Source organism: Suncus etruscus, chromosome 4 (genome assembly GCF_024139225.1).
Source record: "Suncus etruscus isolate mSunEtr1 chromosome 4, mSunEtr1.pri.cur, whole genome shotgun sequence".
Classification (NCBI taxonomy): domain Eukaryota; kingdom Metazoa; phylum Chordata; class Mammalia; order Eulipotyphla; family Soricidae; genus Suncus; species Suncus etruscus.
The window spans coordinates 132684459-132710962 of NC_064851.1; the positions used below are offsets into that span (position 1 = coordinate 132684459).

The window sequence follows — 26504 nt, forward strand, 5'->3', positions numbered from 1 at the left end:
AGTGTCAAATAAAATATCCAGTGAGCACTCCAACAATAAAGATAAGCACCACAGAAAAGCCATGGTCTTGAGATAAAAAACATGGCATAGCACCCTAAAGAAAAAAGAAAAGAAGAAAATAAATAAATAAATATAAATGGAGACAACAACTTGAGTAACCATACCAAAACGAAGAAATTGACAAAACCTAGATAGATATAAAAAAAATTGTTTTGTGCTTTTTTTTTTCTTTTCCCTCCTGCACAGGCACAGTAAATATTGGGGTCATTTGAAAAGGAATTCCCTTAGCCTAAGAGATACGGGTTTCTCCACCCTTGGAGTATTTGTCATGGGATTAACAATAGACTCTGTTCAGGCCAAACCCTATATTTTAACAGGAAAAGTAGAGGATCGTCTTATATTCCCAGTCGTCTAATATGCCAGAAAATATGGTAATTCATGTTCTGTAAAACATATGATTCTTTAAAAAAAAAAAAAAACAGAAAGAAAGAAAAAATGGGCAGGTGTCCCAGTCCTTGAAGCTATACATATAAATAAAATTAAAAGAAAGAAAAAGAAAGAAGAGGGGGCCATAGAGATTGCATGGCGGTAGGACATTCACCTTGCATGCAAGCTGATCCAGGACTGACGTGGTTCAAATCCTGGCATCCCATATGGTTCCCCAAGCCTGCTAGGAGCGATTTCGGAGTGCAGAGCCAGGAGAAACCCTTGAGCTCTGCCAGGTGTGACTGACAAACCAAAAAAAAAAAAAAAAAAATAAGTAAAATAAAATAAAATAAAACAAAACAAAACAAAATATAAAGGGGGGTAGATGTTGCAAATTTTGGGTATATATATATATTTTTTAGCAGAAGAAAGCTAATATGTCACAGCAGTTTTCTGGGCTTAGTTCCCTTAAGAGTAACAGCTGCCCATTGCTGCTGGAATTTATCCAGAACCTCAGGGGTCCCCTCATCTCCTATTTCCCTAAATAGTTCTCTGTGCTCTGAGATCTCTAGCCTGTTACCTCCCCTTGCTCAGTGCTCTCTTGTTCAGATTGCTTTCTGGTCCAATCTTGACATGGATGGGATCCTATCCTTTCCTGTCTACTTAGCTCAGGATTCATATGTTGCTTCATGGATCTTTGAGGGCAATCAAGTGACTGAGCTCCCTTCCTGCAGAAGCTCTGCTCCTCTTTGGGACCTGGACTGCTGGGCCAGCCAGAAACTTGCAGCTTGTGTCCTAAGCTGAAAAGTCACTGAAAAGTGACCATGTGTCTTTTCCATTTATCTGCATGGCTAATGGCTTGACAGAAGTCATGGCACCAACTTGGGGGCATCTAAGGCATGAGACTGCCAGAACAACTATCCACAATCAGGTGGGTGCAGCAAGTGAGTTGAAAGTCTCATCAGCTGAGTGGAGAGAGTCCGGGATAGAGTCTGGTTAAACCTCAATTTTATATATAGAGATAACCCACCTTTCCCCAAAGCCTTTCTTTCCCAAGTGGTCCTGACCACAGGCAGCTATGAACCAGAGTAATCAAAGACACACAATCCAATGTAATTTCAGAGTCACAAAGGGTGGCTTGAGGTCAAGTCTGAGTCCATGGGACTGACCAGAAGAAGAATTGGACAAGCAAAGGAGTGATTGATTACTGACCTGTAGGAAACTGGACCTCCACGATAAGATGAATGATGTGGAAACAAGAGCAAGGGAGATGAACCCCAAATCTCCCTGAAGGATTGAATTGCCATATTCACTCATCCTAGGATGACCTGGTTTGGCCCTCACATTTTGCAAATTATGGGTTTGGGAATTTCCTTAGTTTTCACTGCTTTCCATAAACACAAACTTTAACCTATTTTTAGTACCCTTTTGGTCTCTCAGAAAGGAGTTTGTCTCTTTAGGTGGATGATAACTGTTTCAGTTTTACCATACAAAAGGCACTAGGATGAGTAATCAATCACCTTGTAAACAATGTCAAAACAAAACATTCGTTTTTTTTCTGCTGTAAATTCATCATACCAGCTGTAAATAGATGGCCAGGACACACTCAATGGGGCTGGATGTCAGTGCTTAAGTAACCCATAGTTGTTTTCCTGCTGAGGGGTGATGGAGGCCTTGCACCATTGTTCTGTTTCTCACTCCCTTCTCAGGTCTGTTTTTTCCTTAAGATGTGGCTGTGAGCATTTAGTTCAGAGCAACAGGGGGGAGGGGCCGGAGAGATAGCTCAGTGGTGGAGCTTTTGCCTTGCATGTGGCTGACCTGGGAGAATTGGATTCCAGCATCCCCATATGATCCCCCAGCCTGCCAGGGGCAATTTCTGGGTGCAGAGCCAGGAGTAATCCCTGAGCACCGCTGTGTGTGGCCCAACAAACCAATCAATAAATAAAAATAAAGTTGTTTTTTTTTTTTTAAAAAGAGCAATAGGGGGGGCCGGGCGGTGGCGCTGGAGGGTAAGGTGCCTGCCTTGCCTGCGCTAGCCTAGGACGGACCGCGGTTCGATCCCCCGGCGTCCCATATGGTCCCCCAAGAAGCCAGAGCAACTTCTGAGCGCATAGCCAGGAGTAACCCCTGAGCGTCACAGGGTGTGGCCCAAAAACCAAAAAAAAAAAAAAAAAAAGAGCAATAGGGGATTTTTCTTTCTTTGTGACTCATAGAAAAAGAGCAAATGGGCCTATTCTACAGTAGTATGATTAGAATGGGCCAGATATGTAGTATGTAATCTAAATATTAGTAGCATATGGTTGGCAAGTTTGAAGATGATTGTGTCACAGTCTGTGGCAGTGTTTTTTTGTTATTTCTATAAGTTTTTTCATGACTATACACGTTAAGAATTATCTTATCATCCATAAGCTATCTTTATGCCTGACTACACATGTTAAGGCACTTGGACCTATGTGAAGCTGACCTTAGTTTAATCCCCACCACTGGCCTCTTAGTCCCATAAGCACTGCCAGAAGCAATCCATGACAGCTACTGCCTCCGCCTGCCCCACCAAACAAAACAAACAAAAACCAGCCATGAACCCCACCAACTTCATCAAGGTTGTGACTGGTTCTGTATTTGGACTGATAGACTCAGGCTTCCTCTGGGTGTCAGTGGGAAGCATGCCAACCTCTCTTTCCCAGGACTCCCAGAGGTTTCTTTCCAGCTCTGATTCTAACTATTGTGTGGCCTTGAGGGAGTCCATTTGACCCCAGGAAAATGAGGGATCAAATTAGCTTTCCTACTAATTCCTCTCCTAGTTCCTGAGGAACTCTTGTTTTAATCTGATTAATGACATGGGGGCTAAGCATTAAGAAATGTAGGACACCGCCATCTTTCTGGCAGAAAAGCAGTGCAGCCCTACACCACTACTAAGGTTCAAACGAAAATCATGGCCCTGATTTTTCCCAGGTGGACTGGTCTAGGCTGATCTCTGGGTCCTTCTCAGATTGGGGGCAGACAGATTTTCTTTTCTCCTTAGGACACAACAGCCCACAGCCATACCCAATGCCCAGATGTGGTCATGCTCCACAATCAAACCTTATCAAACAGCCAAGTCACTAAATTTGTGCTCCCACTAGGATCACAGCAAATCTGAGAGGAAAGAAGACCACCAAGCTTAGTAAACCTAACCTATAACACAGAAGGCTCACCTAGCACCAACCACAGCTAGTAAATACTTAGACAATGTCTTTAATAATTCTGAAATATATAACAACTACTACAAATTGATCCTCATTTATTTTTATTATTATTTTTGTTTCTGGGCTGTATCACATGGCACTCGGGGGTTGGTTAGTCCTGGCAAGCTCGGGAGAGCATATGAGATGCTGGGGATCAAACCCGGGTCAGCTGTGTATAAGGCAAATACCCAATCTGTTGTGTGATTGTTCTGGCCCTGAAATTGACCCTTATTAATTTATGTTTTGATAACTCCTTTTGTATTTGTGTTTAACAAATAATCTGAAGTAAATTTGCCATTGTCTGTAAAGGAGCAGGATAGGGTGGTAGGTGGGAAATTGGGGACACTGGTGGAAGGCAGGTCACACTGGTCATGGAACTAATGTTTGAAAATTTAATTTCTGAAACAATTGTATTTAAACAACTTGGCAAATCACACACTGATATAATCACTGATATAGTAAAATAAGGCAACTGTTGGGCAAGTTCTTTACTGTATCTAGCTGTGCTGGGCACCCAGGGTCCTGGATGTTGTCTGTGGACCACTGTGCTCTGTAGGGGCAGGTGACCCAGGTGACCCAGGCAAAAGTAGGATGAGGTGCCTGCAGGGGAAGGAGTTATTTTTCAGGGAAATAACAGAAGTGGAAAGAGCCACTACTACAAAGTAGTGTGTTTGAGTGTAAGAAACTGAGGCAGACTGGCAGCAAGGTCCTCTTTGTGACTCAAAAGAGCCATTTTGGGGGGCTAGAGCAGTGATGCAAGTGGTAAGGCATCTGCCTTGTGTGTGTTAGCCTAGGACGAACCGCAGTTCGATCCCCTGCATCCCATATGGTCCCCCAAGCCAGGAGCAATTTCTGAGCACATAGCTCTGAGCATCACCAGGTGTGGCCAAAAAACCAAAACAACAAAAAAAGAAGAGCCATTTTTATCCTAGGACAGAGTACCCTGAAGGAAAAAGAAGGACCAGGACAAGAGGAGAGGTCTTCCAGCCATCCAGCCACACAGTCCCAAGAAACAGAGGCAGACAAACTGGCAGCAGGGTCCTCTATGCGACTCAGAAGAGCATGACTTACTGGCCTGTAACCTGAACTCACCTCCTATCTTCCTTAACTGGTAGAAAATGGGGCCCTACCATTATTATATGACCACTGTTCCCCATGATGGACAGGGCCAATAAATTTGGTTGCTGAAAGCCTCTTTTCAAGCCATCTCATAATAGCGGACCTCTCCAGAAAAAAAGCAAATTTTTTATTCAGGAAGCTTCTGGCATCCAGTGGTAGGAGGAGACTCTAGGGAGAGGAAAAGTTCATGAGAACCCACTCGCTGGAAGATTTCCCTCACACCCCATCATGTTTTGAACTTAATGCTCACTGAAACCAGGATGACTGACTGGAGTTCAGAAGAAAAACTTCAAGACATGCTATTGGGCTCTGATATGTTCATAGCTGCCATCCAGGATATAAAAATTTATTTTATCTTAATTATACTTTACATTGGGGTTTGTTTTATTCTCTTGTTTTTTACTGTGTTGCAACTACATGGTTTCTTGTTCAGCTTTACCTCTGTGGCTGCTTTTCTGGCTGGAGTTTATCAAATAGTTATGAGAGAAGGGTCCTGGGAGAAGCACTCCCTGGCACTGTTCTGCAGGGCTAAGTCTGGGCACCAATTCTGGGTTTAGACTCTGCCGCCAGAACCCCCGGATCAGATTCAGTCCAGCTCCCCGGACTGGATGAAGACTTGAGCAGAGAAGCCCAGTTGAAATCCAGGCATTTCAACTGTGATCCTGTTAAATAGTTTCCTGTCTTACATTATTTGCATGTGAGAGGGGGGTGGGAAAAAAAGCCAGAAATGTTTTCTAGTGCATTTCCTTCCTTCCACCCCCAACCCTGCTAAAGATACAGCCAGAAAATTTGATGGCAGTGGATGGGCTATCCTACAGGGGCCCAACTTTTATTTTGGGGGCCACACTGGTTGGTGTTTAGTTCTTACTCCTGGCTCTGTGTTTAGAAATTGCTTCTGGTGGGCTCCGGGGATTTTTATGGGGGTGCTGAGGACTGAACCTAGGTTAGACAGATACAAGGCAAAAACCCTACCCAATGCACTATCGCTCCAGCCTTAGGACTAGGCTTTTATATGGCCTACTGGGAGGGACATCTAGTGATTTTTCCCCACAATGCCAATCAATGAGGAAGCAGAGAAGATGCTCACTACATTGACCTCTTCCATCATGATTCCTTTCATTTTTTTCCTTTGGTCTTTTGGTCACACTAGGAAGAACTCAAAGATTACTCCTGGGTCTGTGCTAGGGTTCATTCTTGGTGGGACTCCATCCAGACCATATGTTGCTGAGGATAGAACGCAGGACCATGTACCTGTCAGGCATGTGCTCCTTAGAGCCACAACTAAGGCCTTTTCTTCTGCCTTTATTATCAAATATGTCATCAATTTTCTCTAACAAAATATATGTTGAATGAAATTTCTTTGTTCTAGTCCAACGAGGATGCTCATTCTCATAGGGGACCCAGAATCCTAACCTCCTCTTCTTTAACCATCACCCCCGGCTCCCACCCCTGCTCTTCTCCCAGAGACCTTACTTTTCAGACTGAATATGGCGCCTGCTCTGTTGGAGGATGTGTGCGCCTGCCTTCTGCTGAGACTCGCTCTCCCCTCTGCTCCCTGACTGTTAGGGGATGGACTGAATTACTTTCCACCCACTCCTCAGTGCGCTGATCAGCTCTCTCCTTGCCCCCCTGAGGCTTATCATTTCCTGAACAAGAGGACACTCTGCCCCTTAGTCCTTGTTGTCCTGCCCTCCACTCCCACCTTTGGAAGCCCAGATTTTCTCAACCTCCTCCTCAAAGCTGCCTCTAGTCCCTTCTCTCCACCATTCTGTCCTTCATGTCCAGCATTCCTTTGCTTATGAGCAGACTCTAGTTCCTCTCTGGTCTTTTCAAGCCTCTTCCTTTTAACTCCTTAATTGGACTGTAATACCATCAAGCCTACTTACTGGCTTTTACTACCGGCTATGTGGGGTGCAGATTAACTGTCTTTGTGTTGTAGTATTCAGGGGAATGATTACTAGTCTGCAATGATACATGTAATTAGATATAATTAGAGCAATAAGTGAGCCAGGCAAGAGATGCCATATGTGCATTTTATTATGGAAAGAGTGGGTGTTTGGCCCCTACCTGATTTAAGGAAGAGGGGCCCAGCTAATCATTTGTGGATCTCACAGAAGTTACTTCTGAGACTCCGTTTCCTCACCTGCACTGCTCTTAGAGGTTCTTTCCAGTTCCAACACTATGGCCTAATTAGATTTCAATTGCTTGTTTCTAAAGAAGTCTCCTTGGGCCTCTGTGCACAGATTTGTTGGGAAGAAAAATAAGGAGGGCATAGTTCCTCCCCTCCCCCAATTTGTACTATCTTTTGTAATGACAGGAAATGGGGTACATCTGAGGAACAGAGAACAAGGGGACCAGTGATCTCAGAAAGCAGGGAGATTCCGGAGAGTTATTTCAAATGAGATGCTTCCTGCAGGAGGAGAGATTTCGTTGTCCTTATGGATGGCAGTTGGTTGTGGGAGGAGAGGAGTTTGTGGCAGGCATGTGGGGTAGAGGGACCCTGGGGCGGGGCACTGGCCCAGACATGTATCTTATGTGCTAAATATAAAGGGGTGAGCCTGTGGATATTGCTGTCGTTGACTACAGCAGAGAAGCATGAGGAGCTCTGGGGGCTCAAGTGTTTGGAGATTTGAGCTGTAGGCTTGGATGAGAACTACTAATTGCTTAGGGGATCTCTACAGGCTGACACTCTTAATCCCCCAGGGGAGGGCATATCCAAGAAGATAATCCAGATTCCTGTCACAGTTAGGAATCATCAGTTATGTCTTATGTCATACATAAGGTCAAAGGAAATGTATTATAGGGCTGGAGCACCATGCTTTGCATGTGGGAACACTAGGTTTGTTCCCCAGCACCACATAGATCCTAAAGCACTGTGTTGAGCTGTGCCTGAAGTAGCTCTCAAAACCCACTCAAATAGTAAGTCTCTATTTTTTTAATATATAAAAGGAGGTGGAAAGGGCTTCACTCAATCCACATGAAAGAAGGAAGGCCTTCCCTCAATCCTTAACCGTTACTGTGTGCAGGGAAATTCATATTTGACAGACATATATGTAAAGAATGTGTGAACAACATAGTTTAATCCTCAAGCTTTACTGTACATAAGAACATAAGAGTTAGGGCTCCAATTAGGAGGGTGTTTTTACCCTGCACAAGACCAATAGGCTTGGCTGTGCTTATACCCTATATGGTCCCGTCCCCTATGTCCAGTGGCAAGGGCCAACTTCCTCTTCCTGGTATATTCCCCCCAGCTCATGACCCAGAAATAACAAAGAATAGGTCCTAGGTTGATGACCGGAGACAATTTAATTCCTATTAAGCATAGGACCAAAAGAGGAGCTGGGGTATCTGAAGGTTAATAGTATATAGCACAGGGTGGATAAAGTTGTGGGGCTTAGCACAATGAGGCTTAGGAGTGCCCTGGAAACAAGACAGCATTGATAGGTAGTATCTCCTTTAACCAGAGCTCTCTGTGAGAGAGGCCTGAGATCAAGCCCCAATTTGGAAACATTGATCTTGGGTGGGTTGGCCCCCTCTCTGTGCTGTCCTTACCCCATCTCTGGTATGGTGGTCTCTCAGAAGCATTAAGTGTCAAGGATAATCCCTGGAATAATCACTTTATAGATTCCTCTGGAATAAATAGCTCTACAGAGGTTCCATCTGAGCATCACAGGACATGACCCAAATCATTAATAAACTAGCAGATAATCAAAATAGCACCTGTTAGGGGTTTTTTGCTTCTATGACTAATGTTGTTAAATACCTGTAATTTTGGAGGAGAAGCAACACCCAGCAATGTTCAGGGCTTACTCTTATGGCAGGCTCAAGGACCCTACATAGTATAGGAATCAAACCCAGATTGGAGCATGCCAGGCAAGCATCCAACCCACTGTACTACTAGATCCAGTCCTGATTCTATCATTACTATTACTAATATTATTTTAAAGAAATTCCAGTTCTGAGATTGAAGAAAATTTCCTCATTTTGAAAAATAAAACCTAGGGGCCAGAGCAATATCACAACAGGTGGGGCATTTACCTTGTACCTGGCAGATCTTGGTCAACTCTGGTTCTATCTCATATGGTCACCTAAGGCTGCCAGGAGACTTTTCTGAGTACAGAGCCAGGAATAAACCCTGAACACCGATGAGTGTGGTTCAAAAACCAAAAACAAACAAAAGAAAGAAAGAAGAGAAAGGAAAGAAAGGGAAAGAAAAGGAAGGAAAGAAAGAAGAGAAAGGAAAGAAAGGGAAAGAAAAGGAAGGAAAGAAAGAAAGAAAGAAAGAAAGAAAGAAAGAAAGAAAGAAAGAAAGAAAGAAAGAAAGAAAGAAAGAAAGAAAGAAGGAAAGAAAGAAGGAAGGAAGGAAGGAAGGAAGAAATAAAAGGAAATGAAGGAAGGAAGGAAGGAAGAAAGGAAGGAAAGAAGGAAGGAAGGAAGGAAGGAAGGAAGGAAGGAAGGAAGGAAGGAAGGAAGGAAGAACGAATGAACTTGGGACCCAGAGCAATAGTTCAATGAGTAGGGCACTTGCCTTGCACATGGCTGACTCAGGTTCTATAGCCTCCACCTGTGGTTCCCTGATTACTCCTGCCAGGAGTAATTCCTAAGTGCAAAACCAGGAGTAACCTTAGTATTGCTGAACGTGAGTATTGCTAAACCCAAACCAACAAAAAATAAGAGCTTCAGATATTGTTTCCGTTTATGAAAAACTTTGCTCTCAGCTTTCTTTTTTCTTCCTCCTTTATCTACTTGTGTACATCCTGGAGAGGACCTTGTAACTGGTGCCTAAACCTAGCAGTGTGCCAGCTGCACCCACAGGCCTGAGAGTGGTCAGGCGGGCACTCATTTTTCTGCCTCCTCTGCTTGACTCACAGTGTGAAGCAGCATGCACGCTATGGCCCAGCTGATCCTGGTCAATTCCACCGCAGCTGACACAGGCGAGTTCAGCTGCTGGGGGCAGCTCTGTGATGGCTACATCTGCAGGAGGGATGAGGCCAAGACCGGCTCCACCTACATCTTTTTTACAGGTAAGCTATAGATGCACTCAACACCTTCCAACCTCTGCACTTGGGCCAGAGACACAGTGCAGAGGTTCGAGTGCTGCTCTTCAGTGGCTGGCACCATACATACTCTCCTGAGCACTAGCTGGGTTAACCCCTATGCCAACCATCTGCTTGTGGCTTGATAGAAGTTTTCCCCAATCTGGTGAAAATCTACAATGATGATAATCACTCTCTGGGCTCAGAGCCCTAATAGCTATGGTCCTTCTACTTCACTTCTGAGCCACACAGTAACCTTTCAAGTAAGTATTGATACAATTTCATTGCTCACCTCTCAATCACCCTGTGGAAGAGGTTCAGGTTTAAGCGTGATTAAATAAATCCTTAGCTGAACAGCAAGTTAGGGCCAAAATGCAACAGGAATCCAGGGCTGTCTGACTCCAGAGGTTTTCTGCAGAGTCCAATGTGATTGTCAGAAGAGGTGCATACTTTTTTAGATTTAAAAGTGATGAACAGCTCCCCAATGGCACTTGCCAGGTGCTTCTGTTGCCACATGTGACCACTGCTGATAAAAAATGTGGCATCACTGCAGGATGCTCTGCGGCCACAACCCTGGCTCTTAGACCTCTGCTTCCATAACCCACATTCCTGTCTCAAGATGCCTGGCTGAAGGCCACATTGAGTTTGTTTCAAGTACACTGAGCCTAAGTTTTAGGGACAGAATTTTCCCATGCTAGTGGCTCTTGTGACCAGAACCTTCCCGGATCCTTCCCTTTAGACAGCTCCAACTCTGAATTGGGGTCCAAAATTCTCTAGCAAAGTCAGGTCTGGAACAGGTATTTGGAATCTTTTTTGTTGAGTGTGTGGTGTTTTATTTTTTCTCCACATCCAGAAGATTCTCGGGTTATTCCTGATTGTGCACTCAAGGGATTACTCCTGGTGTTCAGAGGAACATAATAATTTACTGTATTGGCTATGTATAAAGTAAACACCCTACTTACTATACTATCGCTTTGTCACCACTGTGGGAATCTTAATGCCACTCTCTAGTGCCACTGTTGTCTAAGACAGTTGTTTCTTGGCCATGAGGGAAAGGGGCTGTGAAACACTGGCCTAAGGCTTATCAGGTGAAACCAGATGCTTCCTGAGTGTCTAGACAGGGGCTTTGCTGAGATCTGGCTGCATCTTGAATCTATTACCATCAGCCAGTCAGAGACTTCAGTTCTCTGACTCAGAGGCTCTCCTGTTCTGACCATGAACCCAAACTTTAGCAAATTCTCAGGTTTTTCTTTCTAGAACTTCTCTATTCCTTGTATGAGCAGATCCATTAATCCTCTTATATTTCTGGAAGGACATCTATCCCCCCTCCAAATAATAATATAATTTATTGATTCTCTTTTAAGAAATAATGAGGCAGAGTAGGCAAAGGGTGCTTCAAATGTCCCTTAACTGTAAAGCAGAGGGAAAGAATCAACTCTAGGGACTGTGACTGACTCTTATGCTTCATGAATGTCTTCTTGTGAATCGAAGGGAGGTTAGACCCTTGCATAGAGCTAGGACTGATTACAGAGCACAGTCAAGGATATCCACCATATCCCTGAAAGCTTTTTTAGCATTTTTTCCAAATCTATTTCAGCTTTAAGAAAACTGGACCCCAAAAGGATGCAACATAAGGCATTGTCCCATGTGCACATTCTTCATCTAAATAGGATTTAGCTAGTTGTCTTTTCAGATACAAGAGGGTTTGATCTATCAGGATAGGCTTTTTTTTGGGGAGGGGGTCACCACCCAGCAGTGCTCAGGGGGTTACTCCTGGCTGTCTGCTCAGAAATAGCTCCTGGCAGGCATGGAGGACCATATGGGACACTGGAATTCGAACCAACCACCTTTGGTCCTGGATCGGCTGCTTGCAAGGCAAACGCTGCTGTGCTATCTCTCCGGGCCCAAAATAGGCTTTTTTTTTTTTTTAATGGTTTTTGGGTCACACTCAATGACACTCAGGGGTTACTTCTGGTTATGCGCTCAGAAATTGTTCCTGGGTCAGGTGGACCATATGGGATGCCAGGGATCAAACCCATGTCCATCCTGGGCAGCCTCATGCAAGGCAAATGCCCTATTGATATGCTATTGCTCCGGCCCCAGGACAGACTCAGAAGCTGCTTCCCACACTTCCAAAACATGCTTCCGCACCCTCTACTTAAAGGCATTCATTATCTTTATGTGCTTCATAGGCTTGAGCTGAAAACATTGAAGGACATTGTGAATTGTTGCTAATCAGTATAATTTCTGATTAAGCAACTGCCACCTATTATGTTATATTGGGGGGATTATTGGGCAACACACAATAGTGCTCGAGGATCACTCCTGGTGGTGCTGAGGTTGACCACATAGAGCAAATGCCATATCCACTGTGTTATTTTTTATCATTTGGATTTCTAACTTTATACCCTGTTTATCAGAAATCCCAATTTTTCTGTCTCACTTTCTTAATGTATTTGTTATATGTATGAATGAAAACAACCTTTGCAGGAGACCTAGGTCATCTAAGTTTATTATTTTGGTTTGTGGGTTATACCTGAGAGTGCTCAGAGAATGATGTGGTCCTGGGAATTGAACCCAGGACTCCTGCAGACAAAGCCTGAACTCTAGCCCATTGAGTTATTTTACCTATTTATAAAAGTACACTGGTTTGGCCACCTTTTCCTAAGCCTGTACTACAGCAGTGAGAAACCACACATTATGAGATTGTTTGCTTATTCTCCCAGCTTTGCTCATTGGTTCAGATCCCTCTATATTTGCAGTGGTCCTTAAACTACGGCCCACGGACCCACATGTTGTATTTGTTCCTGTTTTGTTTTTTTTCACGTCAAAAAGAAGATATATGCAGTGTGCATAAGAGTTCGTTCATAGTTTTTACTATAGTCCATTTTTTTAACGGTCTGAGGGACAGTGAACTGGCCCCTGTTTAAAAAGTTTGAGGACCACTGCTAGAGGGGCTGGAGAGAAAGTACATCAGTAGGGTTCTTGACTTGCATGCAGCTGACCCTTGGAACATACATGGTTCCCTGAACACTGCAGGGTGTATCCCCCACACCATACAAACAACAAAAACAAAATCTTATAATCATTAGTTCCTAAGTGTTCCTGTTAAGCAATATTTTCTTCTCTTATAATTGGAAGTGTTGGCATGAAGAGACTACACTGTGTGAGCATGTGGGTGTCAGCCACAACACTGACAGAGCTGACAGCCAATGTATTGTAAAGCAGCACACATTCCAGGGCTGTGAAAGAGCCTAGTAAAAATGGAGTCTTGGAGCCAGACAGAGAAGGTTGAGAACACAAATTTTGCATGCAGAATGGCCACGTTTGAATTTGAACATTGGCAAGACAGACCCAAGAGCTGATCGAACACATATGTGGTTCCAAAGCAAACCAAAGATGTAGTTTCACCTTATCTCTCTTTCCTGCTCTCAGCTGAAGGTGAGGGAAGGACCTCCAAATTAGTAAACTTGACACTCACAGCTAACTCATTCTTAGCCTTTGAAGACATATGAAATCCTATTGAAGGATTCTCCTCTCAACTTGTACTGTCATGCCTATGGCACAAAAGAGGGAAGGGAGAAATCAAAGAAGAATGACCTGTTTCAGGAATATTCGGGATAATATATAAGAAAGAATTTAACCAATATTGGGGTGCAATTTTGAATTTCTCTGAGTGATTACTACACTAGTCCCTTATTACATGACCTACAAAACCAAGGGTTTAATGTGCTATGCCAAATCAAAAGACCAAGACATACAAAAAGTCCAATCAGAGTCCTTTGACATCATGGGGTTGTGTTGGATGTAAAGGCCATTAGGCAGTAGCAGAGGAATTTTGGAGGAAATGGACTGTGTAGCACTGAACTCTGAGGGGAACAAGCTGAGATTAGAACATGAGTGGTAGGTCCTGGCAGTGGATGTGGACAGATACTGTCTTCCTGGATAAAGGTAGGAAAGTTTTCTGTTACTAAAACTGAAATACTGAAAATTTCTCTACACAAACAGCAGGGGAGACACAGGTTACAAAAAGGATTTTCCCCTTTTTTGTAAGGAAAAGGTAGTTTTTTTTTTTTTTTTTTTTGGTTTTTGGGCCACACCCGGCCGTGCTCAGGGGTTACTCCTGGCTTTCTGCTCAGAAATAGCTCCTGGCAGGCATGGGGGTCCATATGGGACACCAGGATTCGAACCAACCACCTTTGGTCTTGCTTGCAAGGCAAACGCCTGCTGTGCTATCTCTCCGGGCCCGGAAAAGGTAGTCTTGAATCAATACCATTTGTGTTTCTTTAAAGGAGACAAAGTGAAATCTCAAAGGAAAGCCATGGAAACATATATTTTACTATTGATGAGGAACCAGCATACTGACACATCTCTGGGCCCTATATGTGAGAATTCTTAATCAGAGGCCAGAGTGATAGTACAGAGGGTTAGACAACTGTCCTTGCAATGTGACTGATCCATTCAATCCTGAAATCTTATTTAGGAATAATGCCAGGAATAATTTGAGTGCAGAGCCAGGAGCAATCCTTGAGCACCGCTTGTGTGCACTCCAAAATCCTTAAGCCACTCTTCCTTTAAAGAGGTGGACTAGGGGTGACATAACAGTGCAGGGATGGTTTTGGGTGCTTAGGCAGGGTACAGAAACTTTGAACATCAACTCCATAAATGTGGACACTATTGAAGCCAGGCTAAACTATATTTAAAAATTAGTTATGGGCTAATGAGATAGCACAGGGAGAATGGGATTGACCTTGGTTTAATTCCTGGGAGTACCACTGGTTGGTTCAAAAACAAATAAAATTGAATTAAAAAATATCCTTGCGGGGCCGGCGAGGGTGGCGCTAGAGGTAAGGCATCTGCCTTGCAAGCGCTAGCCAAGGACCAGGGACTGAGGTTCGATCCCCCGGTGTCCCATATGGTCCCCCCAAGCCAGGGGCAATTTCTGAGCGCTTAGCCTGGAGTAAACCCCTGAGCATCAATTGGGTGTGGCCCGAAAAACCAAAAAAAAAAAAAAAAATTCCTTCCTGGGACTAGAGCCATGGTACAGTGAGTAGTGTGTTTACTTTGCAAATGACCCACCTATATTTGATCCCCAGCATCCACTGTGATTCCCTGTTCCCTGCCAAGAGTGTTCCTTGTGCATTACTGGATGTGAACAAAAAGATAAAAAAAAATAACTCCTCCCTCATTGCAAAAAATTCTTCCATCTGTATGGAATTAATATGCCCATGCTTTCCCTTTACAGAGAAAGGGGAACTCTTTGTACCATCTCCCAGCTACTTTGATGTTGTCTACCTGAACCCTGACAGACAAGCTGTAGTTCCTTGTCGAGTGACCGTCGTGTCAGCCAAAGTCACTCTCCACAGGGAGTTTCCAGCCAAGGAAATTCCAGCCAATGGCACCGACATCATGTATGACGTGAGGAGAGGCTTTGTCTACCTGCAGCCACATTCTGACCAGCAAGGGGTTGTCTACTGCAAGGCGGAGGCTGGGGGCAAGTCTCAGATCTCTGTCAAGTACCACCTGCTCTACGTGGAAGGTAAAGCCTTTAGCCAATTAGTATCATGCCCTGCTGTCCCCTACTTGGGATGACAACAGGATATGCAGAAATCTGTTCTAACATCTATTTTACAGCATCATCTTGTCCAGAATATCCTATCTTCTTGCTTGCTTGTGGTCCCCAACTCAATAGCATTTGATATCTTTCTATCCAGATACTTTCATCATTTACTCAGGACACTGCCTGTGTAAGTGAGGAACCAGCTCACCCTCTACCACATCTTACACTTTTTCTCAGAGATCAACCAGATCCTTTTTCACAAACCAGATCTGCTGTTTCCTCAGGCACTGCCCAGCCCAGTCTTAAAGTTGGGAGCAGACCTCAAAAGCCTGCTCATCTCCTTCATGATCACTTTCTTCAGTGGCTTACTATCTTTTCCTCATTTCAACTTCTGGGGAATGTCCACTTCCACCTAGTACCCATTTGCTTGGCTCACTGCCTGCCTTGGTGCTCCACCTTTGAACATCCCCTTCCTTCAGTCAACATGTCAGTCAGTCTACCATGGGAATCGAGCAACTCCAGCCTAAGACTTGTACGTGGATTGTTTACTCAGCATTCTTGGACTCCTCCTGTTCTGATGTGGCACCTCCTCGCTCCACTCTCCATTTCCTTCCTGCCCATTTTCTCTTCAACCACTCTGCTTGGGGGACCCTGCCATGTGTTTACCCACCAAATGCCTATTCTCATCTTACTGAAATCTGCTTTGCCTATATGAACCCCCCTCTTTTTTTTTCTTTTGGTATTTGGGTTACACTCAGCAGTGCTCAGGGGCTACTTCTGGCTCTGCACTTAGAAATCATTCCTGCTGGTGCAGGAACCATATGGAATGCCAGAGATTGAACCTGGGTTGGCCATGTTCAAGGTAAATACCCTACTTGCTATATATTCTAGCCCCCCCGAAGCCCCCCTTTCTATTGGCCCTGCTTTCACTGCTTTCCTCAATTCACTTATTCGTTGTCAGCCTTTTGCATATACCTTCTTTTAGTGTTTGTGTTCCCCGGTTCTTTTTCAGTCTAGTTCACTGCCCACCCATGATGGTTCAGGACTTAGTTTTCAGTTACTCTGTGCTTCAGTTTGCTCATGAGATTTTCAAATTATACGGGCCCAGACCTGGGGGGTTGCTTCACCATCCAGCTCTGCACCTAACACTTCTTTGAACTTTGGACTTTCCTTGTCACAGTCACATGGTGCACAGGGCCATGACTGGGAGTGAACATAATCATGTCATTTCTTCTTTGTTCCTTTGACTTTTTCCTTATCATTTCCAATCCTGTTACTTCTCTGTTTGGATACATGTGAATACCTTTCAAGTTGGTCTTCTCCATGCTCACCATTTTTTCTCCATTTCCACATAGCAGATCATAACTTATGTTGAAACCATTCAGTCCTACTTTCCTAGATCATGTTCCCTTTCCTATAACAAGGCCAGTGCATCTAATCTGAATAGCATTCCCACTCTGTAACCTGCTTCTTTGGAAGGCTTTGCCCAAGACCATTCTAAATCTAAGTGCTTTCCCCTTCATGCCCACCCTTGTAATAGATTTTTGTTTAAATATTGCTTCCTCAAGAAAGCATATCCTGCCTCCCAGCCTCTGAAACACTCTGGGCTTTTCCTTAAAGCTCTAAGACCCATTCAGGTTTCAGATGAACCATGTAATGAGCTGTTCTGCATCTGTCTGCCACCTCTATAAAAGGCCCCACAGATATAGCTATGGTACCTGTCCAGTTCACTGCTGTACCCTAGCTCTTAGATCTGCCTTGCAAAAGGTACCAACAAAATGACTTGAGTGAACTGACAGACTTTGTATCCAAAAATACTCTGAAGAGGGAAGAGGGCCAGTAGAAACTAAGAGTGCTATTTAGAGCAAGCTTTGTTCTTAATGCTATACTCACAAATTTCCTCCCACTTGTCCTGTTTCTCTTTACTTCCAGTTCCCAGTGGCCCTCCATCAACCACCATCTCAGCATCCTCAAACAAAGTGAAAGGGGGGGATGACATTAGCATCCTCTGCACTGTCCTAGGGGAGCCTGATGTGGAGGTGGAGTTCAGGTGGATCTATCCAGGACAGAAGGTAGGCACTTGTGGGCATGGCTGGCTATTTGAGTTCAAGTTCTTGCACTTGAGAAGTACAAGTCACGTGAGATAGATGGTAGAGGGTCAAGTCTTTTTAAAGAGCTGGAAGTTCCAGCTCACCTCAGGAAGCTCACCACAAAGAGTGATGAGTTTAGTTAGAGAAATAACTACATTTTGAACTGTCCTAATAATGAGAATGTATGAGGGAAATGGAGAGCCTGTTTAGAGTACAGGCAGGGGTTGGGTGGGGAGGAGGGGAGATTTGGGACATTGGTGGTGGAATGTTGCACTGGTGATGGGTGGTGTTTTTTACATGACTGAAACCCAAACACAATCATGTATGTAATCAAAGTGTTTAAAAAAAAAGATGTAAAAAGAGGGGTAGCCCACTGCTGAGAAATCTGTAAAGAAAAAAAAAAAGATATTTCAGTATAATTTTAGATATGCTTTCCCTATTCTTAACATACTGCACTGCATTTCATGAAGCAAATCAATGCACTTTATACACTGTCTCCTCACATATGATTTTACTTCATATGAGGGGCCATGTCCATGAAAGAGAAAGGAAGTACATACCATCTTTCTCTTGAATTTTTTTTTTTTTTTTTGGTTTTTGGGTCACACCCAGCGTTACTCCTGGCTGTCTGCTCAGAAATAGCTCCTGGTAGGCACGGAGGACCATATGGGACACCGGGATTCGAACCAACCACCTTAGGTTCTGGATTGGCTGCTTGCAAGGCAAGCACCGCTGTGCTATCTCTCCGGGCCCCTTTCTCTTGAATTTAATTCTGGGGGAATTCTAGGCCAGTTCACTCTCCTTTAGGTTTCTTTTCTTGTCCTCATAGATGGCAACCAGCTCTAAGTACCTTGTGTGAAAACAGGCCCCATCAAAATAGGTGTTGTGAGGCTCTAGATACTTTTAAAATAGACTCTCCATAAAAGTAGCTATTGCAAATTGAGCCTCTGTGCCTGTCCCACTTGCTAAAATAAACAGCTTTGCTACCAACATGGAATAATCCTATTCTTGACACACAGTTTGGGCTCCTGAGACCTACTCAGTAGCCAAGAGGCACCAGAGCAGCCATTGGTGGAAATAACTCTCCCTGAAGTCTTAAGAGTCAGCATCTAGGGAGACTTGCTGTCTGCTGAAGTGCTAACCTAACATAGTAGACATAAAAGATTTTTGAGAGAAATTTAAAATATATTACAAAGTGTTATTTTATGAGCAGAAAGGCATTTATTTAGCAATACTACAAATACTGTAATTGTCCAATCCTTATCCAGGAAACACTCCATCTCTATCACCCATGTTGGATGAAATATCTCACAAATGAATACAAAAAGGGTGCAATCTCATCCCATCATCACCTAGGTCCTCCTAGGTACCACTTTTATGCCTCTGGAGTTCTTAGTCACACATAGTATCAATAAGCTTTCATTTATTTCAGCAAGCTTTGGGTGTGGGTCCCTGCCCTGCAGCTTTAAACTCTATGAATAAGGAACACTTTGTGTGAAGAGTGAGTGGTACATGTGGGAGGGGGTTGTGGAAACATTTTTTTTTCATGCTTAATGCCAAGCATACAGAGAGCTGAACAGCACCAGGTAACTCAAGATTTCCTTGAAATAAAGCATTAGAAAATGGTTATGAGGGTGTTGGGGAAAAAAAATGGTTCTGGCATAAAAGTAGCACTGAACACTGCTTTGCTTTCTGAAAGGAGCACTCACCATCCTGGTAAAGCAGTGTCGTTTATAGTTGCTTGTCCTTACTGCTTCAGTCTGTGTGGGTGTTGTTCTGCAGGATGAGAGGCCCGTGACCATCCAGGACACATGGAGGCTGATCCACAGGGGGCTCACACACACCACCCGGATATCCCAGAGTGTCCTCACAGTGGAGGACTTTGAGACCATTGATGTGGGATATTATATTTGCACGGCCCAGAATCCCCAAGGACAGACTACAGTAGCCACCACTGTTGAGTTTTCCTAACTTGGAAAAATGAAGCAGAATGAACTGATGGAAAGCCTGTGAGTGCACACAACCAGCTTTGGGGTGCTTTTGATTTGTGTTCTGCCAGAGGCTGATGGAAGGAACCAAAGCCCAGCCTCTGCCTGTTGAGGCAGACCCAGATATCTGCCGAAAAGGAAATCCTCTGGTCTAAGAATACAAGGGTTAACTCTCCTAACAGAAAACATGTACTCTTACTGCTTACCTTCCATGTATGTGCCTCTAGTTTTCATACAAAGGCATGTGTGTAAACAAGTTTATATAATCATTTCTATTAAACATGCAAAATTTTGTAAAGAAAAAATTGCTGTTAAATTTAATTTTGGGGGGAAGAGGGAGCACTCCCCAGCAGTACTTGGGAGGTCCTAGGGTGTCAAGAGATCCTCTGCATGTCAGGTATGGCTCTACCTCTTTGAGACTGTCAGCACACAAGGAGTGACCCCTGCTGGTCCATCAGAGGACTGTACTGATTGGTAGACATTGGGGTCAGTGGCATACAAGGTGAGCTTCTGGCCTCTTGTGTTCTCTTTAACTCCCTTATTTCAAGTCATACACAAGATTGCTTGCTAACAGTGCTTGGGTGAGTATCTAGTATTCTAATTAGTTATAATATATGATAATCTAAAAGTGTGATAACATATTCCTCAAGAGCAGCATCTTGAGATATGAATGCTTACACAAGTTCCTTCCACCCCATAGCAACCTTATAGCCAATGAGCTATAAAGGTATTTTAAAAAAACCCATGAATAGGGCCCGGAGAGATAGCACAGTGGTGCTTGCCTTGCAAGCAGCCGATCCAGAACCAAAGGTGGTTGGTTCAAATCCCGGTGTCTCATATGGTCCCCCGTGCCTGCCAAGAGCAATTTCTGAGCAGACAGCCAGGATTAACCCCTGAGCACCGCCGGTATGGCCCAAAAACCAAACCAAAACAAAAAAAAAACCATGAATAGACCATAACTATTGTTATTCTTATTTTGGTTTTTGGGTCACATATAGTGATGACTCAGGGACTAAGCCTAGCTCTACCAGAAATTATTCTCGGCAGTTACATGTGAGAATGCCAGGACTCAAACTCAGGTCAGCTGTGTGCAAGGCAAATCCCCTACTATTGCCAAAGCAATGATTAAAACCAGTGATAAAAGTTGGTTTTTGGGCCTGGAGAGATAGCACGGCGGCATTTGCCTTGTAGCAGCCGATCCAGGACCAAAGGTGGTTGGTTCGAATCCTGGTGTCCCATATGGTCCCTCGTACCTGCCAGGAGCTATTTCTGAGCAGACAGCCAGGTGAGCACCGCCGGTGTGACCCAAAAACCAAAAAAAAAAAAAAAAAGTTGGTTTTCAAATATACATAGCTTTGAGTTTTTTTAAAAAAAGAAAAGCTTACCTAAGGGCTAGAGCCAGGATGCTGTGGTACAGCACATAGTACTTGCCTTTCATGTGGATGGCCTAGGTTCAAGCCATGACAGCCCATATGATCCCCCAGCACCACCAGGAGTGATTACTGAGTACAGAGCCAGGAGTAACCCCAAAGCAGTGCCAAGTGTGTGCCCTCCTGTCTACCCCCCCAAAAAAAGAAAGGAACAAAAAAGAAAAGTTTACCTCTGATCCAAGCCCTGTGAGTCAAATGTTAGCCCATGACTGAATTTTGCAGTTACATTCAAAATTCTTGGAATAACTTACCAGGAGATGCACTATTAACATTCTGTGCTTGAGAGAGGTTAGACACTGGATTAAACACTCAAGACTGAAGAAGTATGTCAGAGGTTACAACTCTTAAATGGACTATTCCATTTATTTATGTAATCAAAGTAAATAAAATACACTTTCATCACTACAAACTGAGCACTACTACAATTGTTTACACATCCAAATTTTTATGTTGTGCCAACATTTTGCATCCTGTATAAAACATTTGGTTTGGAAAAAAAAATCAAAGTTCTCTATTTTGATTCTTATCTTCTCTCCTGTTATCTCCGAGTCTCTGAAGACTTGAATTGTGTGAGATTGATTTCTCCTGTGTCACCCACAGGGCCTGGAGGTCAGCAGGAAACAGTGCAGAGGCTGAATGGCCAACCCAGCTCAGGTTTCTGCCAGGGAGACTAACAGTGGGACAGGATGAGCAGGGAGAGATAAAGGAGATGGCAGTGAACTACATTCCCATCTGATCAGAAGCAAACATGGAAGGTTATAGAGATAATAAAATTATAGAAGCTTCAAGACTCAGACATAATCATTAATTACTAAAAACATGAAATCATGAATATCACCTTGTTCAGTAGAGGATGTGGAAATGATGGCTTAAATACCCACATCTGGTATCCTGAACTTGTTCTTAGTAGAGGTGACGTAGACAGCAAACAACTCAGGTTAGTAAATACTGGTATGACACTGTGAACTTGTGTAGTGAGAAGGAGGAAAAGCCATGATCTTTCCCTCCACCTCCCCCAAAGCATCAGAATTGGGAGAAAGTTACAAGGGTATTTTGTTTTTACTTAAGCACATGGTTTTTATTGAACAAAAATTGTTACAAAAACATGAAAGAGAAGAAATCTGTTTGAGAGAACACAGGCTTTTGAATAGGTGAAAATAAGCAAGGAAACAGAGACAAGAGAGATACCTGAAAAACCAGTAGCAAGCTTTGAAGAAAAAAATAATGAACTGCAGGATGGAGGAGAGTTGTACAGGACATAGTTCCCATTTGTGGCTGGCCCTGTAGCTGCGCTTTCCAGGAGAGGATAATTCCTCAAAAGGTCCACAAAAATCTAGCATCACTTCCCCAGAATTTGCTCCAGAAATTCCTTCATTGTTGGTCTGATGAAGGTGCTCCTCCTCAGTGCCAAGCCCTGAATCCTATCCACAAACAAATGACACTCTTGAGCCTTTCTGTGGTTTCTTCCAAATTTGTAACCATCAGATCCTGGTCTTAGCTTATTTGGAAATTGATGGCTGCAGCATCTTGAAGATGAGCTGATCCTGGGAAAGCTTCCTCTTTCCCCTTGTTCCCGTAAAACAGGTAAGAGGTAGAAGGTTTGCTTTTGCAGCTTTAGACAAGGAGGAAAAGGGAGAAGTGAGGGTAATGACAGAGAAGACAGTTTAAATTCGCGAGATCAAGATAAAAAATAAGGCAGATACAATCCACTGGTACTGCCCATTTTCTCTATACAGATTTGTAGAAAAATTAGGGTTCTACAGTTGCTCATCGCCTGAGAATGTGGTGTAATATTAGGTTTACAAAGGAGAAGTTAAAAATGTATGAATAGGAGGGGAACAAAATCAAGCTACTGCAACAGATGTGATCAAACACTGAAAAAGTGTCAGCGACTACAGAAAATATCTAGACATGGACAAGGGAAGACTTTTCTGGTTATTCCCTCATCCCCTCCTGTCCAAGAGCTGGGCGGAATCCATGGTCGCTTCTATGGCTTTTGGTGGAAACTCAACTGCGACCATTTGACTAGCACAGGTCCAGGGAGAATTGGCTTCCGACTCCTACTCTGCAGCAAGGGACACACATTTACTCATTTACTCATGCAGCCCCAGACAGACCAAAACAAAAATTACAAGGAAGTGTGTGACGAGGAACAGTAAAAAGGGTCAGAAATCTTTATCTTAATGGGCCCCTGAGAGCATTTTTTCCCCCTTATGCTTAGGTGAAAAAGGCAAATGAACAAGATCCTCTCGTTCTTTTAAGTGCATTGTGCAACAGCGTTTATGGAGATCTACTGGGAAATCTTTGGGGGAGGGTGTGGGTGGAGAGAGGAGTCTCTGGTCCTGAGTTCCAGTCTCCTGGCAGCCACTGGGTTGGGGTGGGGTGGGGTTTCCATTCCAGTTCACAGGTTTACACATCAGCTCAGGAAGCTCTGGCTCCCCCCAGCAGTCAAGGTTTTCCCGACAGTCTCTCAGTCTGGAGAAAGTGTCATCTGGGTGAGACACTGGGGCTGGAGAAGGAGCCTGAATTCCTGGGTGATGGGAAGGGGATGGGGGCGGATGTGGGTGATCTCTTGAGGCTGCATAGGTCCCCGTTGTGCAGCTTCCAAAGCAGCTCCTCGTTCTCCATGGAGAGTCGCTTGTTAACTTTGGATTCCTTCTCCAGGGACTCCTGCAGCACCGCCTGCTCAGTGGAGAGTTGCCTAAAGACAGGAGAGCATCAGACCATGAGAACTGGGGCCTGAGTGATAGTATAGCAGCTAGGTGTTTGCCTTGTATAACCAGGGATCGATCCATGGCACCCCATATGGTCCCATATGGTTCATGGAGCACTGACAGGGGTTAATTCCTGAGTTGCAGAGCCAGGAGTAAGTCCTGAACACAGTCAAGTATGACCACCCCCCCAAAAAAAAAGAAAAGAAAAACAAAAAGAAACCATGGGATCATGAGTGACACACCCCCCCCCAAAAAAAAACCCTAAGAAACAAACGCTTGAAACTACATTTGGCCATTTAAAAACTGTGAGGCAGCACCTCAGTATAATCAGCCCTTGGGCCTGGAGCTGTCTGGGCAGGGGGTTTGAGACCCCAGCAAGTGTGGGCTTGAACAAAGGATGCTCTTTGGATGAGGGGGACTTCCACAAATACTCTGCATGTCTTATATCTGACCCAGTCCTCTTTGGCCCTGTGATACTCTGTATCTGAAAATATTCCTAGAGTCAGAAAGCTGGGCGTGTCTGGGTCTGGTGGGACAAGCTGGTAAAAGCATGAAGTATTCCAATTTTTTTTAGATCAAAATAATTTTTTTTTGTCTTTGAGCTACATGTCGCAGTGCTCAGGGGACCATATAGGGTGTTGAGGATTAAACCTGAGTTGCTTTACCTGCTGTACTATCTCTCTGCCCCTCCCCCAAACCTTTATTCAAGTGTTTCAGTCGCATAACCAGCAGCCACTGGGTGGAGTGTGGAAAGAAAGTAATAACTGAGAATGACCCAGTAAGGGAGGAACTCAGGACAACTAGGACCTTTTGTTTTCACCTTGAAATTGCCATGTGCTTGTCCATCCGAGCTTTTAGTTCCTCATTCTCCTGCTGGAATCGCTTCAACTTGTCAACCAATGCTGTATTGTTGTCGACCTTGGAATATACAAGAAAGCCACCATTTATTGTTAAAAACAGGTGTGGCCGAACCCCCCCCCAAAATGCTAATACCCACATGCATCCTGCTTTATTATTATTGTTATTGCGTGTAAAATACATGTAGCTGTACATGTGTTTAGGGTCTACTCCTGACTCTGCATTCAAGGATCACCCCTGGTGGGGCCTGAGAGACAAGATGTGGTATGGGGGATTGAACCCATGTCAAAAAAGCATCCTCACTGTACTATTGCTCCATTCCAAAGTTCCCCCCTCCTTCTTTATTGTTGTTTTTAACCACACTTGGTGATTCTCAGGGGCTATTCCTGGCAGTATTAAGAGGACCATATGGTACTGGAGTTGAAACCTGGGGAACATGTAGCCATCTGGGCCATTTTCCTAGCCTAATATAAAACTTAAGAGTGTACTGAATAGATATTTATATAAAACAAAATAGTGTATTAAAATAAATATTATTTACCAACACCACACAAAAGAATCTAGATATTGTCTAGATATTGCCACCTTATTCCTATTATTATCATCACTGTTGCTGAAGCCTAGAACTGAACCTGATTAGCTATTATCTTATCAAATAGATGCCCAATTTTGAGTGTTGACCTGCGTGGGGTTAACCAAGTTGATCAACATCACCCTGTTCTCAAGAATCTAAGGCAGGCCCCTGACTACAGGGAGAACAATGTGGGCAGTGCCTCATTCAATTTATTAATATATATATATATTTTTTTTTTTTTTGGTTTTTTGGGCCACACCCGTTTGATGCTCAGGAGTTACTCCTGGCTAAGCGCTCAGAAATTGCCCCTGGCTTGGGGGGACCATATGGGACACCGGGGGATCGAACAGCGGCCCTTCCTTGGCTAGCACTTGTAAGGCAGATATCTTAACTCTAGCGCCACCTCACTGGCCCCTCAATTTATTAATAAATATTAACATTAATATTTATAATATTTAAATATATAATATTTAATATTAATATTAATACATATTAATGTTATTTTTATTTAGGCATAATGATTTATAAAGCTTTATTGGTAACAGATTTAAGCAGACATTAATTGTTCTAGCTCCAATGTGCCTTTTCACTTCCAAGAGGGCGGATCAAATGCAGCTACCATATTTTCTGGTGTATAAGACGACTTTTTGAAACAAAAAAAGACAACCGAAAATTGGGGTCGTCTTATACACCAAGTATATCCTGAAAAACGATTCAATATGCCGCTAAACGAAAATCGTCTGGATATTGCCACAAAACGAATTTTTCAACTCGATCCTGCACCAATCACTGCAAGGCTGCCCAGACCACCTCTCTAACTCGGCCAATCCAAGCAGGCTTTTTATGCATGCAAATTAGACAATGTTCTGGACCCGAATCTACACTGTCAAAAGCCTGCTCAGATTGGCCAGAGTCAGAGAGGAAATCTATTACAGTCTAACCTTTGAACCTTTGCTTGTTGTGATTGGCTCACTGTGGTACATACAGTTGGAGCACAGGAATGTTGTAAACTTTGCCAAGGAGCACAATAACTGTGCTGCGGCAAGACAATATGGAGTAACAGAAAAGATGGTTCGAGACTGTAAAATTAGGGGGTCGTCTTATACACCCGGTATTCTTAAATGCTGGAAAATACGGCACTAATTCTGCTTGTGTTTCTCAGCTTTCCAGGGCACATTTGTAAAACAAAACAAAACAAAAACAAAAACTTAATGGCTAGCAGTTCCCTGTGTTGGCACCTGTTAGGTGGTCCTGAGCCAGTTTCCTAGTTACTTTTCAGCAGTCAACTCTGAGGGACCCCACAAAGCTGCAGACACAGACAGAGCTCAGCAAAAGCAACGAGTGCAGCAGGTTGGTTAGAAAGTCTCTCTCTGTGCTTTAGTGGACAATATTTTTATTCTCCTGCTGGTGCAGGAACAACTTCCAAGGAAAAACCAATGGAAAGGCTGAAATCCCAGAAGATACTTAATCAGCAACATGATGAAC

At 43.7% G+C, this 26504-nt stretch overlaps 2 protein-coding genes across 3 annotated transcripts in view; one reads left to right on the forward strand and one right to left on the reverse strand.

The window, feature by feature from the left end:
• PDGFRL (platelet derived growth factor receptor like) overlaps window positions 1-19458 on the forward strand; it is a 59313-nt gene extending 39855 nt beyond the window's left edge. Inside the window, 5 exon segments of the mRNA XM_049772694.1 lie at window positions 9641-9665; window positions 9667-9793; window positions 15051-15344; window positions 17298-17437; window positions 19238-19458. Coding sequence (XP_049628651.1) covers window positions 9641-9665; window positions 9667-9793; window positions 15051-15344; window positions 17298-17437; window positions 19238-19426 — 775 coding nt within the window. The 3' untranslated portion in view covers window positions 19427-19458.
• A 2522-nt stretch (window positions 19459-21980) lies between these two features.
• LOC126006829 (microtubule-associated tumor suppressor 1 homolog) overlaps window positions 21981-26504 on the reverse strand; it is a 97045-nt gene continuing 92521 nt past the window's right edge. For both annotated transcript variants that reach the window (XM_049772357.1, XM_049772358.1), the window contains 2 exons: window positions 24408-24505; window positions 21981-23574 (listed from right to left, as the gene is read on the reverse strand). In XM_049772357.1, the coding sequence (XP_049628314.1) occupies window positions 23361-23574; window positions 24408-24505 (312 nt within the window). In that variant the 3' untranslated portion in view covers window positions 21981-23360. The remainder of the gene's footprint in view (window positions 23575-24407; window positions 24506-26504) is intronic.